Here is a 20,349-nt window from a genome sequence, read left to right as displayed (position 1 = left end):
AACAATCTGAGGGACCTCGACGCATGAGGGGTTGTGGGTACACTGCACGTCACTATAGGGATGGTGTTACAGACACGCCTTGTCGACGTCCCCTTTTCGACTACGAAAAACAAAATGCAATACTCTGCTGTGACCACTGGATGTCCGACTATGCACAGCATGTGATTCTAAGCAGATTAACAAACATCAGAAATATATATATTAGAAGTGGATGCTTTAGTGCATTACTTACCTGTTATTTAAATTGATATGAACTCTCCAAGGCCTAAATAAATAACGGTATTTGGATACATTCTGCCCAATTTGTATTATTAATATTATTTAAGAGTGTGCGGTGTGCCGTTAACTGAACCCCTCACCACTCGCACACCCTCCTAAGTCTAAGACTTGCTGTTAAGTCACACTACCTAATTAGAGTTTGGCGAAACACTAGTGTTCTTCAGAAAAGGGTGGCCTCTCACAATCTGTCCACAGGACGGATTCTGAAAATCCATCTGAACAGCAAAGTATGAAATGGAGCTATAGCAGGGGTCTGCAATTTTCAGCTCCCCAGATATTTTGGAGTACAACTACCACCAGCTCAAGCAAGCTTAAGTCAATGGAGGGGTCATGGGAATCACTGTCCAAGTCATCTGGAGAGCTATCGGGACCCGAACTAGTGAGACCCAACCACTAGTAATAGCCATTATACTATCCCATCCCTCGATGTTAGCACTTCATAGCAGTCACTGCCTCTCAGACAGGTTGGTCCCACATCAATGTACAGCTATAAGTAAAGAAATGTTACACACCTGCTTCTGATGTGTCATCTTCTCCAAAAAGGTCTGCAGAGCTGATGGAGTTACTACCCGACAACTGCTGAAGGCGTGACTTTGCCTCATACTGTAAGAGATAAAGCAGGACAGCAGTTCATCACAATAAAACAGTAGCAGGTTACAAGCTGATCCTCCTCCATAGCCCCCCAAAAATATTTTACATGTGGTGGTGATAAAAGAGGGGAAGGAAGGTCAGACGTGAAACAAAATCCGAAGACAACCCTCTCCTCCCAGACACACCACCAAATAATAGGCAATGAAAGAAAAGAGACAAACCCTCAATCAAAAAATAGTTGCCCCTGTACTACAAATGCATAGGGGTCACAAGGGGAGTCAACGGTGGGTACAAGAAAGGAGCTGAGGACAAGAATAGGTGGCAAGTCAGACAGGAATTGAGAGCATGTATCTTCTACCCCTCACACAACACAGATTATGGATGTGGAGAATGCAGGGATAAACTGAGTGAGACAGAAAGCAGGAATTTGCGGAAAAGCACTGGTCCTTTTGCACCTTTTTACACAAAATATGCTGTAGGGGTATTCCATTTTGGCTAGCACTCAGCTGCAGTGCTCTTATGCTATTTTATTTAATTACTAGCCTCAAGTCGCTTGCTTAATGAAACTGGGATGTAAAGGTCAGTACCAATGCTCAGACTAACATACATACTGTCTGGTTTGCCTGGGTAACCTCAGTGTTGGTGAGTTACGCGAAGTCAAGCTTTCGATCACCTTTTGTCACTTTCATCCGACATAGGCTAAATTGGGAGCGATTTCAGAGCTCCAGTGAAATTTTACTTGTTGCTAACTCATGTTTTATATAGTTTTCAGAGAGCTACAGTAGAGTTTCTTTCATACAATTTATTTCGTTTTACTTGTTAATCACTTCAATTATTTTGGCCTTTTGAAGGCGTCATGGCAGTGAACCTTTTTCCTGACAGATACAGGAAGCCAAGGCAATTCTCTAGCAAATGTGTAACCATCTCCCTTCCCTTGCATGGTGCCTCCCATCTTGCCTCACCCTCTGAAGGAACAAGGAAGTTGCACTAGCATGTTAAAAGCATTCATAAAATAAATGTTATGTTAAATGTTATTTGTAGTTCGCCTGTCACCACTGTCATGGTTTTACAGCATTTGACCTTAGTCTGAGGGTAAGAAGGAGGGAATGTTGGTGAGGGAGGATTAATGAAAGCTACTATGAGAGGAGAAGTTGGTGTAGGGAATAATATAAAGGAATTATGTTTCTGGTAATATGGATGTGTGTTGTGGTTGATTATTGGTCAGTTTGAAGTAAGACTAAAGGATTGTGTAGCTTGTTCTAGAGAAATGTTTTAATGTGATGTCAAAATCTAAACCTGTAACATCATGGTCTCAGATATATATGCTGTTTGGATGCATGATGGACTTCAGATGCGTGCAAGCAGACGCTTTTAGTTTCGGGTGGTTCAAAGTTATATAGGGGGTCCCAAGTCCCAAATTCTTTTTTTTTTTCCATAGACTGAATGAGCAGTGGCTTGGTCCCGCAAGCGTGCTTTTGTAAATTTGGTGGAAATCCGTCTAGCAGTTTTTTTTTAAACAACCAAAAAATAGGCTCAAAAATATTAGTGATATCTGGGTTCGATCGGCGGACCCATTTCCCTGTACGGCCGCGGACAGAGCTCCGATTGGCTTAGAAGGCAATGTGGTGTCCGCGGACATAGGACGCGTCCACTGACTCGATGGTGAAAAGCGTGATGTGTGTCAGTTTTTGGAAACGCCCGCCATCTTGGATTCGCGGACAGCAGCTGGTGTCCGTGGACATCAGGTAAAAACATATTAAAAAACACAACATTGCACTTGTCAAAGTTATCAAATAATGTCTGGGGCGGTGAGGGGTGATGAGGATGAGATGGGATATGGCTACAAGAAGCAAAAAAAAAAGGGTGTTTTTCACTGTAAAAGTCAGCGGACAGTTCGGATGTTCACTAACAGTTCTGTGAAGTTCGCGGACACCTCTGTATTAAAGGGTTGGTGAAAAGCAGTTCTTGGGTGGCTTATAACTTTGGCGCCACTTAATGAAGCTGCATGAAAATGTGCAATTATATTCTTGACCGGATACCAAATGAGTCTGAAGAGTTTGGTGGGATTTTATCAAGAGGGGGCAAAATTAGAGGGGGGATCTGAAAATATTGTAAAGGCTTATAAATGTGGTGCAATTTGATGAATCTACACAAAAGTTTGCAAAAAGATTTTAAGCTAGATATAAATGTTTTTGTAAAGTCTTAATGGATTTTTTGTCAAGTAGGGGCCGAGTTATATGACTATTGTATGTGCATACATTTGACACTTTTGAAAAAATAAAACATGGGTGGATTTCCAGGAAACTTGTGTAAGGAGCATTGGCAAAGACCTTAAAGCCCCCCGTTGCATGGCTGGAATGGGGTGATAATGGTCCAGGGACCTCGTTATCCACCCTCGCTTCGATTAAGCTGATAACTTGGGCTGCCGGGCTGGTATCCACTGTTCCAGTCCCTGGAAAGGGGGATGAACGCCACAATATTACATTAGCATAACACAACATGCTAATGAGAATGTTGGAAACTCTTATTGGGTCTATGTACTTTACTGAGAAACGTAAAGTAGATGGAGTATACGTTTTTATTTTAGTTCTATTTTTTAACTGTGAAAGGTGGTTCCTAAAGGAACATTTCTTTTGTTGTTTTTTGATGTATTTATTTTTTTGGCAGGAGAGCTTAGAACAAAAAGGTGGGGAGGGGAAGCGGGAAGAGGCACCGAGCACCAATATGGAGGGGCAGGTGGACAGGGGAAGATGTTGCACATGTGTTACTTATAAGGTAGGGGGCAGTGTTTCTCATGCTCCTTGATTAACGCTTCTAACCGTAGTGAAAAGATGTCTTCGTACCGCTTGTCCCATCTGAGAATCAGACCTAGAATGAGTGTATAGGCAACAGTGTTTTGTAAAGGTGTGTACAGAACTCCAGGTTGCCGTTTTACAAATGGACTCTAGGGGAAAATTTGCAACAAATGCTATGGAAGCCCCAGTGTCCTGAGTAGGGTGCGCTCTAGGCTTGAAGGGAAGTTCTCTCTTAGCATGAGAGAAACAGAGTGTGATGCATTTAACAATCCACTTAGAGATTGCTGATTTAGAGACAGGATCCCCTTCACTACCAGCTGCCACTGAAACGAAAAATTGGTTTGTCTTTCTCAGTGGTTTAGTTCTGTCCAGGTAAAACATGACAGCCCTATGCACATCTAATGTGTGTAGGCTTCTCTCAGCCATGTTAGTAGAGTTCTGGAAGAAAGTAGGCAGTTCTACTGATTGGTTCACATGGAACTTGGAGATAAATTTAGGCGCAAAGCGAGGGTGAGCACGCAGAACCACCTTATCTCTGTGAACTGTCACAAACGGGTTTAGAACTCAAAGGGCCTGTAGTTCACTAACCCTTCTTATAGAAGTGATAGCCACTAGGAAGGCTGTCTTAGGGGCAAGATCTTTTAGACTTGCCTTATGCATAGGCTCAAATGGAGCCCCCATAAGTCTGGTTAATACCACATTCAGGTCCCATCCAGGAGCTGGGTTTGAAATGGGGGGTGTGAATCCTCTTGACCCCCTTCTAGGAAAGCCTTCATAACTGGTATCTTCCACCATGACACTTTTTGTTGTAACGTAGTGTAGGTTAAGTGAACCTTAAGGGAATTAAAAACTAGGCCCGAGTCAGGTACTATACAATGTGAGTAGGAGAGCAGTCAATGGGATTGATGCCCTTGGTATTGCACCAGATAAAGTGTTTCCATTTACTCGAATAGCAATATCAGATGTTAGGTTTTCTCGCTTCCTTAAGTATGTCCATGCATCTCTGAGGGAGTTGTAGATGTCCGAACTCTATGACCTCAGTAGCCAGGCCACTAAGTTCAATGTTTGCAGGCATGGGTGAAGTGTCGCCCCTTTGTCCTGAGACAAAATGTTGTACGGGCAAGGTAGTTTCACTGGGGGAGATCGAGACATCATCAGATGAGCGAACCAGGGCTGGTAGGCCCACATGGGGTCCACCGATATCATTGCGATTGGATCTTGGTGCATCTTGTGCATTATCTTGTTGAGTAGAGGAGTCGGGGGGTAGGGGAGAAGCATAAACAAATTTCCCCGACCATGTCATCCAGAGTCCGTTCCCCTTGGAGCGGTCCTGTGGGTACCTGGAGGCGTAGTCTTGGGATTGAGCGTTCTCCAGAGTTGCGGACAAGTCGATCTCTGGGAAGCCCCATACTTTGAAAACACTGGAGACTATGTTTTCGTGTAATCACCATTCGTACTCCATGGGTAGTGGGAAATCTCTGCTGAGTACGTCTGCCAGAAGATTGAGTTCCCCTGGAACATGTTGTGATAACAGGAACATGTGTTTGAGAGCCCACTTCCAAATGTTCTGGGACAGTTTAGACAGCCCTGAAGGGTGAATGCCCCCCCCGTTTCTTCAGATAGTACATGGCCGTGGTGCGGCCTGTGAGGATCAGGACCGTCTTCCCCTGCAGTTGTGTCTGAAAAACTTTCAGTGCTTTGAATACTGCTAACAGGTCCAACAGGTTTATGTGGTTGGATGCTACGTCTGACGACCAAACTCTGTGCGCTGTCTGTTGAAGCAGGTGAGCTCCCCACCCTGTGAGATATGCGTCTGTAGTAAGAGTGGCCTCCACTGCGGGGGTGGTGAAGGATTTCCCATTCAAGAGGTTCTCCCTCGACCACCACCATAGTGAGAGAACAAGGGCTGGACAGACAACCACTAGATTGTTCCATTGTCCACTGACCTGATACCCCTGGCTGTTGAGCCACTCCTTCATTGAACGCAAGCGCGCGTGAGACCCCAAATAAATGCATGATGCCATCATTCCTAACAGTCGCATAGCCTTGCTTACCGTCACCTCTCGACTGGCTACATATTGAGGGATCTGAAACAGCATATTTTGGACCCTCTCATTGGAGGAGAAGATGAGGCTGTCCTTTGTTCGAATTAGAGCCCCTAGGAACTGCTTGACTTGATTGGGGTCTAAGATGGACTTCGTCTCGTTGATGGAGAATCCCAGGCCGAATAAGAGGTCTGTTGTCTTTTGGGTATTTGACAGGCATGTGTTGTAGGAATCCCCTGTTATGAGCCAGTCGTCGAGATAAGGATAAACCAGGATGGATAACCTGAGCAGGTGTGCTGCTGCCACTGCCAGTACCTTAGTAAACACCCTTGATGCTGAGGCTATGCTGAAAGTGTAGTACCTTGAACTGATAGTGCTTGTTCTGTACCATTGAGGTTTTTTCTGTGCGCCGGCAACATTGAAATATGAAAGTACGCATCTTTATTGTCCAATGTTGCCATGTAATCCCCCTGTGTGAGCAGGGGAATTATTTCCTGCAGAGTGACCATGCAAAACCTTTGGGACTCGACAAATGTGTTTGCTGGGTGCAAATCTAGTACAGGGCGCATGGAGAGATCCTTTTTGGGTACAAGGAAGTACACTGAATAAATACTGTAGTTTACCTGTAGAGGAGGCACGACTTCTATGGCACCCTTTTTCTGCAGGGTCTCGACTTCTTGTAGCAGGATGCCAAATTCTATATAGTACCCGTGGGCAACAGTCTTGAGTACCCACTGGTCTGTAGTGATCCCTCCCAGGCTTGAAGAAATGCTTGAAGAGCCCTTTCCTCCCCCGGCCCCCGACGGGGAGGCATGGGAGAGGACCCGGATCTGTGGGTCATTTTTGGCCTGAGGCCAGGGAGCCTCGACAGGTAGAATTCCGACCCCTTCCTTTACCACATTGTTGGCCTCTTGGGGATACAGGGTGGTGTAGGTGTTGGCTCCTTGGGTAGAGGACCAATTATTTCCAAGCTGTATTGGTTCTGAGGGAAACGTTAACCACGAAAGGAATGTTTAGACACGCTCCCCCTCCTTGGAAAGGGCCTCCGGGTGATCTGATCTAGGGTCTTGAGGGTGTCATGCTCTTTCTTAGCAGTTGCGAGTGCTTCGTCAACCGCCTTTCCAAATAAATTGGCTTCCTCCACTGGCATATTTATTAATGAGGCTCGAGTCTCTAGTTTAAAACCAGAGCTGCGTAACCATGCATGCCTCTTCAGGAGGGTAACTTGAGCCAAGGATCTGCCAACTGTCTATGCTGCATCCAAAGTATTTTTAAGGATACTCTGATTAACCTGCCCGCCCTTCTGCAATCGTGGAGAGCAGGCAAGCTTGCAGTGGTTCAGGGACTTCTTGAAGGCGCTCCTGTAACATGGCCCATTGTGCATCGGCATAGCTGGCCAACAAGGTTGTATTATTTGTGATGCGGGTGGAAAAGGCCGCAGCCGCCGTGACCCTTTTCCCTAGAGCATATAGTCTCTTACACTCCTTGTCAGGGGGTGCCTCCCCAGTTGATGGGGGAAGAGAGCAGGGGTTCACCCAACAGTAAATCCGGAGTAGCATGACCCCTGATGTAAAGGGGGTCAGAGGAGGGGGGGGGGGGGGACAATTTTTCTACCCTAGGATTTAGTGCTCTAGTTAGGGCAGGCGTCAATAAGGAAGGGGCCAAACGCTTCTTGATCGAATTTAACAGAGGAATAGCTTGGCTGGCTGGCGATTTTTCTTTTAGGATATCCTCCACAAAATCAGCTTCTGGAAATATGGAAATGTTCCGCTGCTTTCCTCAATATGGCATTGAACGCCATTTGGTCGTCGACCAGGGAGGCTTGTCGAGTGGGTGTGGTTGGGGAAGAGTCCAAGCACAAGGCATCAAGGTTCCGGTATTGGTGTAATTGACTGCCAAGGGCCAGGATCAATTGGGTCGGGGTTGTCTCCCCAACCCTCTGTGGAGTCCAAATGAACATCCTCAGTGTCAGCAAAGGGATCTTCATCTTGATTGTATAGGTCCACAGGAGCCTCCTCCTCAGTGAGGTCATAAATATATTCTTCTTGCTCTTGAGAAGGGTCCAAGACTTTCTGAAGCTTAGCCAAAGGGAGAGGGGAGGGTTCTCCTCGCTAGGTCTTTTGTGTGCAGATTTTTCAGAGAGTTCTACAAGCCTCTCTAGCCTATCCATACATCCCTCAAATTTCTCTCTGGTCCAAATAGATGAACCAAAGGGGTCCAGGGGTGGAAAGGGCTCCTGTAATAGATCTTCTGTCTCCAAACGTCGAGATTTCTCCTTTAACGCCGAAGAAATCCCTCCAGTGCCTTCCGAAAAGTTCTTTCAGGGGACCGACTGTTGACGCGTGTCCTTCTATTTGTGTTTGTTCTGCTCCGTGGGTTCCGATGACTCCTTCGGCCTATCCCTAGATTTCGAGGAATACTTGGACCGTTGATTCTGACCATCCGCCGAAATAATCCTAGCGATGCTTTCAGTAATCACCTCAGAGTCGGGAAGTTGTAAAGTTTGGACCTGCGGTTGCATGGTTACTTTTGGTGGAAGCGGGGCCTTCTCGGCCGTGGACGCTTTCTTCCGATGCGTCTCGACGGACTACTGAATATTGGGGGCAGCGCCCTTCAATTAAGAGGGTCCAGTCGCAAGGCGCACCTGCGGGGCGGGCTGCCGAGCCAGACGATCGGCGGGCAAAGCCGAAGTTATCAGTGTGCCTATTGGCGCTATGGACCGCTTCGACTGTTCCGTCGAAGACATCCCTGGGGTTGTGTTCTTAGTGTGTGAAATGTGTGCGTCTGTCGCCGGGGTGTACAGTCCCCATAGCAGGACCTGAATCTTGCCTAGTGAGGCCGGGGACAGATGACGCAGAGCGAGAATGCTCCGCCGAGAGGTCAATCGTCTCCGAATCGGAGGCCTGTTCGTCACTCAGACCCTCGTCACAATCAGCGGTTGTGGCAGCGGGAGAACTAAACTCGGCCTGCGACATTCCGTAGGCCGCCAACCGCTTAACACGGCGCTCCTTCGGTGTCTTCGGACGCAGGAGCTTGCAAGCCGCACAAACCGTCTCATCGTGATTAAGGCGCAAACACAGATTACACTTCGTGTTTATCCTTCCAGGGGAATTTGGCCTCACAAGAAGGACAAAACCTAAATGGGGTACTCTCCATAGCTGAGGAAATAAATAGTGACAAAAAGACCCAGGGAACAAAGAGGAAGGGGAAAGGCATTCTTAGAAAAGGAAATGTGTAGCTCAACCCTGTTCTCCCTACTGTGTAGGCCGGCCAGAAGGCCCGGACACGTGGTCGGCAGTGCTGGCCGGAACACTGTCCGTCTAAGATGCGTGGAACCGTCTTCGGCGGAGATCTGGAAACAGCCGTCGATGCAAGGGATGGTAGGATAATATTCAATAACTAATAACATACAACCAAAGGTCGAGGATAACAATAGCAATGTTTCTGGATGAGCTCTGCATAAGGCGACCAGTATACTGGGCATAAGAAAACAATCTGAGGGACCTCGACGCGCGAGGGATTTTGGGTACACTACACGTCACGTAGGGATAGTGTTACAGGCACGTCCATGTTGACGTCCAATTTCGATTCTCGAAAGACAAGAGGCAATACTCCACGGACACCACTGGATGTCGGACTATATGCACAGCATGTGATTCTAAGCAGATTAACAAGCATCAGAAATATATATTCAAGGAAAAAACATTAGTTGCAGGGACGTTTAGGTGAGAACTAAATGCAAAACATGTCTGAAATTATGCTAAAGCCACCTTAGCCTTGCGCCCCCGTTGTGCAGCCTTTGAACACAATGATGAACTGGTGACATCACCAATTGCATCATCTATGACATTACTAGTGACACCACAAATGACATCATACAGGACACCACTGATTACAACTGTGATGGCATCAGATATAACATCATTTGTGACTTAGCTAATAAAAGCTTTGATTAAGTAATAACAATTTAGGTTGTGGCCTTAGCCGTGGCCTTTGCTTGGCTACGGCTAGTGGCGAGTTAGTGTTGTACAATATACAGTGGTCATGGCTGAAGGCTGTGTCACTGGCCATGGCTAAAGGACATAGGTAGCAGCCCTTTAATGTGATAAAATATACACTGTGCATGGACGAAGGCCGTGACCACTGGCCATACCTACTGCTCAGTTGTTGTAAAATATACAGCCATGCCCACTGACCATGGACGAAGGCCATGTCTAGGAGTCCTTTAGTGTTTGAAAATATACAGTAAGCACGACCAAAGGCTGAAGTCACCGACCATGGCCGAAGGCCATGTCTACTTTCCCTTAACATGCTAAAATATACAGGAGGTATAGCTGAAGGCCATGGCTAGTGGATGGTTAGGGAGGTGAAATATACAGTGGACACAGCCAAAGGCTGTGGCCAATGGCCATGGATGAAGTCCATACCTAGTGGCCTCTTAATGTGTTAAAATATACAGTGGGCATGGCTAATGGCCGGTATCCAGTGATAGAGAATACAATTACAGAAAAAACTATAACAGAAACAAAAACAGAGAAAAAATTATTGAACTTTTAAAAAATAGATATGGTTGGTGGGGAAAGGGGGTAAAATGGGTGTAAATGGGGCTGGAGTTGGTTTAAGCACATAGAGAAACGTTATTGTGTTTGCTGAAAAAACATTCTCTGTTATGTATTCTCTGTAATCTTATAGAAGCCCAATGGCCGTGGCCACTGTCTAGTTAGTGTTGTAAAATATACAGTGGATACGGCCTAAGGCCATGCCATGGCCAAAAGCCATGGCTAGTGGTCCCTAAATGTAATTAAATAAACATGAGGCATGGCTGAAGGCTGTGGTCACTGGCCGTAGCCAAAGGCCATGGCTAATGGCTCCTTAATGTGGTAAAATATACAGTGAGCACAGCTAAAGACCGTGGCCACAGGTCATGACTGGTTAGTGTTGTAATGTAATCTGTTATGTCACCAGAGATGATATAGATGTAATTAGTGATGTCACCAGTGAGGTCATCTGTAATGTCATCATTGTGGACAAAGGCTGTGCAACAGGGGTGCAAAGTTAAGGTGACTTTAGCTAAATGTCAGGTTATTTTCGTGTTACGTTCTCACCTTAACGTTCCTGAAACAAAAGATTTTAACTTGAATTTCAAAGTTTTTTATTTTTTTTTTTACAATGTATTGCTTTTATTGAATTTCAGGGGTTTTGTTATTCCATAGATTCTTTGCGCACCAGTGGCCATGGCCTTTCAGCCTTCGGCAATTCCCATTGTATATTTTAGAAAACAACCAGCCCACTAACCATGGCCTTCGGGCGTGCCCAGTGTTCATTTTAGAACACTACCAGACAACTAGCTATGGGCTTGGGCAATGGCCAGTGGCCACGGACTTCAGCTATGCCCATTGTGTATTTTAGAACCAGACCACTTGCCATGGCCTTCGGGCATGCCCTTCGGCTGTGCCCACTGTCTTGTGTTTTACGGCCGGTCTCCTGGTGACTGTTGAGATACATCGCACAACCCCAACTAACTGCATTCAAGCAGCACGGAAAAGGGAAAACAATGTCTGGCTGCAAGAACAACATACGCCCAGGTACTTTTTCCCCCATAGAAAAAATCCAAATCTGGCATAAATATATGCACAGTAAGTGAACATATATATCCTAAAGTGAAATATGCCAATGTAGTTCAATTAACCTTACCCTTAAAAGAAAGTGCACAAGACAAAATAGCATTGGACTTTAAAAAAAGTAATGAACACCAGAAAAATAACTGCGCCCAAGTTGTTTCAGACCCGGTCCCAATCTAATCAGCAGTTTGGGCTTTGAAGGCCGGCAAAAGCTGACCTTTTTAGTCTATGGGAAAATTAATGGGGCTGGCCCAAAACAGCATTTTTTTTTCTTTTTGTTTTCTTAATATTTTTTCTTTTTATCAAATCCTTCCCAAAATATGCAGTCTGGGAAGGGGAAGGTGGGGGGTGGAGGGATGGGCAGGCTGAACTAGTTGTCTTCAGAATTTCGACCAAATCCGTCGCACGAATCAAAGGCTATTAGCAATATATTGTAGCAGTGACATTTACAGTTAAGATGTGAACCTAGTTACACAGAAAACCGAAAATGTATTTGATACTAACTTTTTACTTGCAGGACTGATTTGGCAGATTTTAAGCAAACAAAACGGAAAAATACATGCAACATAGTACTTGAGGGCACGCATGTTAGGCAAGATTGTATGCAGTACCCTGTGGGAGATTTCACCAGCCTTGTCCTGGCAATAGTTAACCAAACCTTTGGTATAAGCATGAGCTACACAAGTTGGTAGAGTGACAGAGTGACATCATCTCAAGAGGGGTCAATATGAGCTGTAAGGTTGTAACACAGAGTTTCACAATGACAGTTATTCAAATAAACACTTATATACAAGGTTTATTGATTAAACAATTATACATTTGTCAGTTGAATAAGCCTTCTTTATAAGGGAGCAATCATATAACAAAATATACTTCAATAAATACATCCACTCAGTTTCACTAAATTAGTTAATACCCATTGGGGATGGCACACATACACTTCCTACACCCTCAGGTGACTTAGAAATAACTAGGACACTGTGAACATTGAGTTATAACTGTTACGTTTAGAGCAATACTGAGTGGGAGATCAAAGGAAAAGTTTCAGAGGAAGAAAACTATGGTTAACATATATTCTTAAACGGGTAAGTACTGTTTGAACCCTCCAATGCAAAGTAATGTAACCCTTTCCTGGGGGAAAGGTAAAGCACAAAGTCAGAGGTAAGAAGAGTCTTTCAGGGAGCCAGAAAAGCCAATGTTAGTTGAGAAAAATTCTAGGTGGGCTGAAGCACTTCTTGTAGGTAGGTAAAACGTCTTGCACAATGTTTTAGAAATCTTTGTAGAAAATGAAATCACTGTAGGGCCACAAGCAGGGAGGCTCCTGTCGAGGGACTCCAAATCACAGAAAAACACATGAGAGTGGAAAAAAGGTCTTGCTCTCTCCAGGTTAGAAATTAAATTTCCTAAAGTCCAGAAAAAAGAGCTGGGGGGCTATAAGGTAGAAGGGAATTAGCACATTTCTGAGAATTCGCCCTAACAGCGCACCACGTCCAGCATGTGCAGTGTTCGCTCCGCTGGAGACGTCGGCATGCCAAAGAATACGGGTAGAACCACTTGTTGATTGAGATGGAAAGGGGACAGCACTTTAGGCATAAAAGTTGGGTAGTGTGCAGAATAGCATTTTCCTTGTGAAACATTAAATAAGGCGGTTTGCAGGAAAATGCCTGGATTTCACTCACTCAACTGCAGAGTTAATGACCACCAAGCAAGCGGTTTCCCAGGAAATATGTTTGATGGACGTCTGGTGCATAGGCTCAAAAAGGCAGCTTTCATGAGCTTTGCAAGTAGCACATTTAGTTCCCACGCTGGAGCTGGGCGACGGACAGGTGGGAAAGACCTTAACAGCCCACGTAAAAATTCCTTCACCACCTGATGGGACCACAGGGATGGTACCCCTGCAGAGCGGTTGTACCTGGAGACTGTAGCGAGGTGTACTTTTGAAGAACGCTTCAAGCCTGACTGAGCCATAGACAACAAATAAGGTATGAGATCTTGTGGCCGGAGGGCCTTAGGCCGCAACAGATTGTTCCTGCACCACATCTGAAAACATTTCAACTTGCTTTTGAGGCACTTCAAAGTGGACGGGGCTCTTGCACGGGCCAGGTCTTCTTGGCAGTCTTTTGGAAGGGACAAGGATCCAAATTCTAAGAACACAGGAGCCAGGCCATCAGATTGAGTGAGGTTGGTTTGTGGTGCAGCACCACCCCCTGGTTCCTCAGGAGAGCCTGGTGTGGATGCAGCTTGAGTGGGGGAGCTGACGAGAGGGAAAGGAATCGGTGTACCAAAACTGTCTTGGCCACGCTGGGGCCGCTAAGATCAGTTTGCACTGATACAGTCTGAAGGTTTGGATGACCAAGGGCACCAGCATGATTGGGGGGAAAGCATACAGGAACTTCAACTCCCATGGAAAGGCAAATGCGTCCCCCAAGCTCTCCAGATCGGGGGAAATCGGCTGGCAAACAGTCTTGCACCAACTGTTGTAGGTGGCAAAAGGTCAATCTCCTGCGTGCCCCACGTCTGGAACAACAGGTGAAGGAGTTCCTTGTGCAGCTCCCACTCGTGGCAAGAGCGCAACTCCCTGGTGAGGGAGTCCGCTAGGGTATTCTGGTTCCCTGACAGATGAAGGGGAATGAGAAACATGTGCTGCAACTCCCGAATGCCAGAGAGCCTGAGCTTCATTGGATAGCTGCAGGGACCTGGTTGATCCTTGCTTGTGGACACAAAACATTGATGTAGTATTGTCTGTGTAGATCCGTACCACCTTCTGCGCTAGCTATGGTGGTTGCTGGGGGGCGGGAAGGGGACTTTAGGGCCCAGAAAATCGCCTGCAACTCCAGCAGGTTGATGTGCAGGCTGTTTTCCTCCTCAGACCATAGGCCACGTATGTGTTAGTCCCAACAGTGGGTGCCCGAGCCTTCCAGCGAGGCATTCATCGTAACGGTGGCCTGATGGTCTGGCAACCTTAAAGCAGCATTCTTCACCATATGTTCTCACTGACCACCAGTGAAAGCTCCGCCTGAAAGTGTGCGTCGGAGTGATGCGGTCGTCCTAGGAACCTGAGGCTTGTATCCACCGGGCACACAGGAATTCCTGCACTGGCCGCATGCGTAGCCTGCAGCGAGTGATCCAAGGGATGCATGATGAGAACATCCCCAGCAAAGACTTGTAATTGTGGACTGGGGATCTCCTGCGCACTCCTGAGGCAGTGCACCTTCACCAGAAGAGCCGCTACCCTCTCGTTCGAGGGCCTGGTGGTGCAGGTTTGAATGTCGTGTCTTGCTCTGAGGTAGAGTGCCTGTCTGGATAAAACTAGGCACGACTTTGGGATGTTTATGGAGAATGATTGCTGCTGCAGACACTGGGTGGTGGCCGCAGTGTTGACTTCTGCCAGCGGGTAGAAGGGGGCCATTACCGGCCAGCCATCTAGATACGGGTATACATGGATGTCCCTATGCCACAGGTGAGCCACCACTGGCACAAGGCACTTGGTAAACACTGTGGAGCAGAACGCAGGCCAAACGGAAGGGATGTGAAAATAAGCATCCTTGATGTCGAGGAACGCCAAGTAATCTCATTGCTGTAGTTGGGACAGAACTTGTTGCAGCGTCACCATACGGCGTTTGTACCTTCAGGAATTTGTTGAGCACCCTTAGATCTAATATGGGATTCCAACCCCCTGACTTGTTGTGCGGTGCCTTTTTCTTACCAGGAATTAGCAGGATAATAGCTCAGTGGCAACGTGCTCACCTTGGAAGCAAGACGACTCGGAGCGATACAGGTTTGATCGCCGGATCTGCGCTTAGAAACCTTTTGGTATTAAGCGTGCTATAAATTACTTATCATATCATATCATACTTTGTCCTCTGGCATCTTCTCCACTGCCCCTGTGTGTGGGGGGGAATGTCCAGTGGAAAATCTACAAATACCAGAAAGTGACCCTGTTGAAGAAGGGATAGCACCCATTCGTCAGACGTGATGTTTCTCCATTCCTCGACAAATGACAGTCATCCTACCACCAGGGGTGCTGAAGCGGGAGGATCAGGCTCTGCGCTGGTCATGGTTGTTTGCGGGACGGTCCCCGCGACTGGGAGGAGCCATAGCAGCCCTGAGAAACCCTGTAAAATTGGGACCTCTTCCTATACTGGTTCCCTGAGGATTACAGTGATTTGTAGGAAGTGGAAGGCTGGTACATACAGCGGTTGTCCTGCAAAGTCCTACCATAATGCCCTTTCCCAGAGCAAAAGGATGGGCTCCTTTACTGTAGTGTGCCCAGGGAGCAAGCGGCCTCCGTGTCTGTTTTAATAGACTGCAATGCCTCATATACCTTCTTCCCAAATAGGTGTTTTCCATCTATGGACATATCTACAAACCAGGACTGTATCAGGTAAAAAAGGCATGTGGCCTTGAGTCATCCTTGCCTGGAAAGGACTGCTCCATTCCCGAGCTGGCGAAAACCAATGTTGGGAATGTCCACTTAGACTGTGATGGCATGATCTGACGCTATCCTCCCTCATGGAAGATGTCCATAGCTTCCTGTTTTTTGTCACCTGGCAGAAGCTCAAGTATGGGGCCCATCTTATACCACAACTCTTGATCATACCGTGCGAGGATGGCCATTGCGTTTGCCGCCTTGATAGTTGTGGCTGCAGTGTTGATGACGATTATGATTTTCTTACCAAAGGCATCCCAGTGTTTGCCCTCCTTGTCCTGGGGAACAGAGAAGACGGACAATAAGTTGGCTGACCTCTTCCTGGCAGCAGCAGAAACAAGAGACTGGCTTAGGCTGGGTGCAGAGGCAGACAGGAGCGCTCTCCAGGGCCCAGCACTTTTTGTCGAAATGGTCCTTTGGCGGGCCGTAGGGGTGAGCCAAGGTGACTAGGCCATCCTCCCAGACATCCACCAAGAGTGGAATGGACATCACTGATTTTTTGCGCTGTTCTCTGTGTTGGTAAAGTACACTGTCCTTTCGCTGCTCCTCTAGGGTAAGGCCAAACATCTTGGCCGCTCTGGCCATAAGTGCATGGGAAACCCCTTCCTCATTGGGGGGGGGGGGAAGAGTCTCTGATCCAAATATCATCTGGTTCCCCATCACCCGTGATGAAGTCTTCAAATTCGTCAGTGTGGGACGAGTGTGTGGGCACCACGTCCTCCAGGTGCTCTGGATCGGTGTCCTTCCCTGTATTGGACTGCTGCTGGGGCATTGACTAGCATTCAACCCTCCTACAGGGGCATGGAATGTCATCATTATCCTCCCTGGTTGGCCCAGGGACATCTGCAGGAGGCCGTTGAGGTAGTACCGGGACTGGAGCCGATGCATGGAGCCTTTGTTGCAAAGTTGCCACCAGCATGGTTAAGGTGGATAAAATGTCCAATAACATGCCCCTCTAGGGAGGCAATGGTGGAGCTGGTTGCACAAGAGGCAAGTCGTCCCCCTTAGAGGATGCGTGTAAGGGTGGTAGTTCTGGCAGCCTGATAAGGCTTGCTTCACCCCGTGGAGAACTAGGCTGCCCTCTAGGAAGTGGTGTCCTGTGTGAAGGGGAAGACTGACTTGAGATAACAACCTCTTCATCCCATCCTCTACACCCTCCAAGGAAGAGAAACTTGGCTCGACTATGACAGCCTCTTCCTCACCCTCCCCCCTCCTCAACTATAGCACCTGATAAGGTCACAGACAGTCTGCTCTATGAAAGTCTCCTTCAAACAGGTGCTTCCCTGCTCCTCTATAACTATCAAGGACAACATTGCCTCTCTCGCTCCCTCCTTGGCTGAGATCTGTAACCACTCTTTCGCCATTGGCTCCTTACCCTCACCCCTCAAGTACTCCCTTGTGCTACTACTATCCTATCTCCACTACCCCCTTCTTGGGCAAACTCCTGGCGAAGTTGGTTATCTCCCCAACTAATCCATCACACTGGTTCTGTTGGTTGCCTCCACGACCACCAATCTGGCTTCAGAGCAGCCCGAGGCATGGAAACTGCTCTCCTGAACACCTGTGATGACCTGCTCTCAAACCTTGACTCGAACTCCCTTTACTCCCCTTTTCCTCCTCAATCTGCCCTCTGCCTTTGACACGGTCAATCAGTCCATCCTCATAAACTGGCTATGCAATACCCTAGGTATCACAGACAGGGCACTGGATTGGTTGACCTCTTTCCTCTCAATTTAAATCTTATTTAAAAGTCAATATTTTTTCAAGAATAGTTGAAGAGATTGAGGACTCCTTACACTAACGTGTAGTAAATAATCTGAAGATAGCCAACAGGGGAGGAGTTAAGGGAGGTGTTCCTATTGGCTGTGGGCAGTATGACCCAAAATGACTGTACTAGAGCACATAAGTGACAATGTTTTCAGTTTAAGTTTAAACTGCTCTATGTTACCTAAGATTCCCAGCCTGACTAAAGGGAATATTCACAGCATGGGAATCTATAAAAGATCCAAAGCTGGAGAAACTATGGCTTAACAAAACCCTTGAAAATTCACTGAAAAAAAAATGTAGTTAAGGGAAGGTTAAGGTGCTCAGATTTAATGCAACAAAACTCTTGAAATTCAAACTCAGCACCCCACCTGTTGCAAAGTCCATGAGCACACACCTAACAGATAGGATTCACAATGCCATACAAAGATCGAGGTCAGCAAGATAGTTCAGTGGGTTGCGAGCTTGCTGTTATAACCTGCAGGTCGCAGGTTCGGATTCCGGCAAGGCCAACTCAGCCTTTCAGCCTTCCGAGGTTGATAAACTAGTACCAACTCCTGCTGGATGTTCTATTTAAAGTGCTTAAGCACTATATAAAGAGCACATCATTAGATCCAAGGAGTTGTCCTTGGATCTAATGGGTCGAAAATAAACATATTGGGCGGGGAACATGTATAGTGGAAACGGCCGAAGGCCATGGCTAGTGGCCTGGTGGTGTGCTAAAATATACAGTGGGCCTGAAAGATATGTATAGTGGTAACCGACAAAGGCTGAGGCCACCTATTGGGTCCAAAAGAAACCTCAGGGGAACATGTATGTTGGACATGGCCGAAAGCCATGGCTAGTGGCCTGTAATGAAAACTATGCTATAAAAGAAAACTTTAGTTGAAGGGATGCAACAAAACCCCTGAAATTTGCCACAGAATTCAGGCAAAGCCACCTTAACTTCACGCCCCCTGTTGCGCAGAGTATGACCACAATGGTGACAGAGATTACATCACTGAAGGCCATGGCTCCTGGCTTAGTAGTGTTTTAAAATATACAGTGGGCACGGCTGAAGGCTGTGCTCACTGGCCAGGGCTGAAGGCCCTGCCTAGTGTGCCTGAAAGATATGTATACAGGTCACGGCCAAAGGCTGTGGCCACCTATTGGGTCCAAATGAAACTTATTGGAGGAACACAAATGGTGGACCCACTGAAGGCCATGGCTAGTGGTCTGGAAAAAAAACAAAAAAAGGTATACAAAACCCTTGAAATTCACTGACAAAACTTTAGTTGCAGGGATGTTAAGGTGAGCAATACATTGTAACAAAACCGTTCAACCTTTTTATCAGTGATGTCATACATGATGTAATTAATGAGGTCACCAGTGATGTCATCATGGTCGTAATAAACCACACAACACAGGGCGCAAAGTTAAGGTGGCTTTGCCTGCATCCTGTGATGAATTTCAGGTGTTTAGTTGAGTTAATTTTCAACATAACGTCCCTTCAACTAAATATTTTTTGCAGAATATATATGGGATACATTTCTCACCGTAATCTGATTTCGGGTGCTTGTATCGGCTTAGATTCACATGCTCTGCATAGTCTGACATCTAGTGGTAATCGCAGAGTATTACAAGATTTGTTTTCGAAACTCGAAAAACAGACGTCGACAGGGCGTGTTAGTAATACTATCCCTAGTGTGACGTGTACTGTACCCATGGACCTTCACGCGTTCAGGTCCCTCAGATTGTTTGTTTTTGACATGAGGTTGCATGAAGTGTAGCGTGATTACAGATGATAAACCAGAAAACATCTATGCGCCTTCGACTCCAGTAGGGGAGGAAAAGTGGGCGCATGTGAATCTAAGCAGATAAAAGCATCAGAAATACAATTACGGTGAGTAATGTATGCTTTCTGAGGCTTGTGGATCTGCTTAGATAACATGCTCTGCATAGATTAGCAAGCAGTATCTGGAGAAGGAGGTGGGATGTGAGAAGGTACAGCAGCAAATAGATGTTTTAGAACCACTTGTCCCACCTGTGAATCTGCTTTAGAGTGTGTCAACGAAATAATGCTGTGTGAAAGCATGAATGGAATTCCAAGTAGCAGCTTTGCAAATGGCGTCTAGAGAGACGTTTGCAATGAAGGCTAAGGTAGCTCCGTTACCTCTGGTAAAGTGAGCCCTGGGAGTGAAAGATAAAACTTTTTTGGATAGGGAGTAACAGAGCTGTATGCACTTGACTATCCATTTGGAGATGGTGTTTTTTGATGTGCGATCGCCCTCTCTTCGAGGTGCTATGGAAACAAAGAGCTGGTCTGTTTTTCTTAGGGTTTTATTTTGTTCACATAGCACAAGACAGTCCTCCGTACATCAAGTGTATGGAGGTTTTTTTCAGCGGAATTGGATGGATTTTGAAACGACGCAGGGAGCTCTATGAATTAACATGGAACTTTGAAATGGGTTCAGAATCAATTTGGGGGCTAAGGATCTTTGGGCTGAAAGAGGGATAATTGTCTCAAGATCCTGTCCACAGCCGAGGGAGAAGCAGTTTGGGTTAACTGCGGGCCCCCCACCGTGGTCTCGCCCGCAAAATAAGATCACTGGAGCTCCTCAAGTTAACAACATGTGGGAAATGGTCCCTGAAATAATTTCCCCAAGTCTTTCAGAAAATGGGCCTGCCTCAACAGAGACTTTAGTTAGCTCACAGGTAAAGCTTCTTTCCTGGAACACTCGGGGCTATTCTTCCTTCTCTAAAAACCAGGCAAAAACGACCAACGTTTTGAACTCGGACCTGATCGGTTTCCAGGAAACATGGTTGACTTTTAATCTGGGTATTGA

At 46.5% G+C, this 20,349-nt stretch overlaps 1 protein-coding gene across 4 annotated transcripts in view; it reads right to left on the bottom strand.

Annotated features, from left to right (window-relative positions):
• ARFGAP2 (ARF GTPase activating protein 2) overlaps nucleotides 1-20,349 on the bottom strand; it is an 885,096-nt gene that overhangs the window by 240,882 nt on the left and 623,865 nt on the right. For all 4 annotated transcript variants that reach the window (XM_069623180.1, XM_069623182.1, XM_069623181.1 and 1 more), the window contains one exon: nucleotides 792-882. In XM_069623180.1, coding sequence (XP_069479281.1) covers nucleotides 792-882 — 91 coding nt within the window. The remainder of the gene's footprint in view (nucleotides 1-791; nucleotides 883-20,349) is intronic.

Source organism: Ambystoma mexicanum, chromosome 11, assembly GCF_040938575.1.
Source record: "Ambystoma mexicanum isolate Mex_15411 chromosome 11, UKY_AmexF1_1, whole genome shotgun sequence".
NCBI classification, from domain to species: Eukaryota; Metazoa; Chordata; class Amphibia; order Caudata; family Ambystomatidae; genus Ambystoma; species Ambystoma mexicanum.
This window is presented reverse-complemented; position numbering and strand designations above follow the sequence as displayed.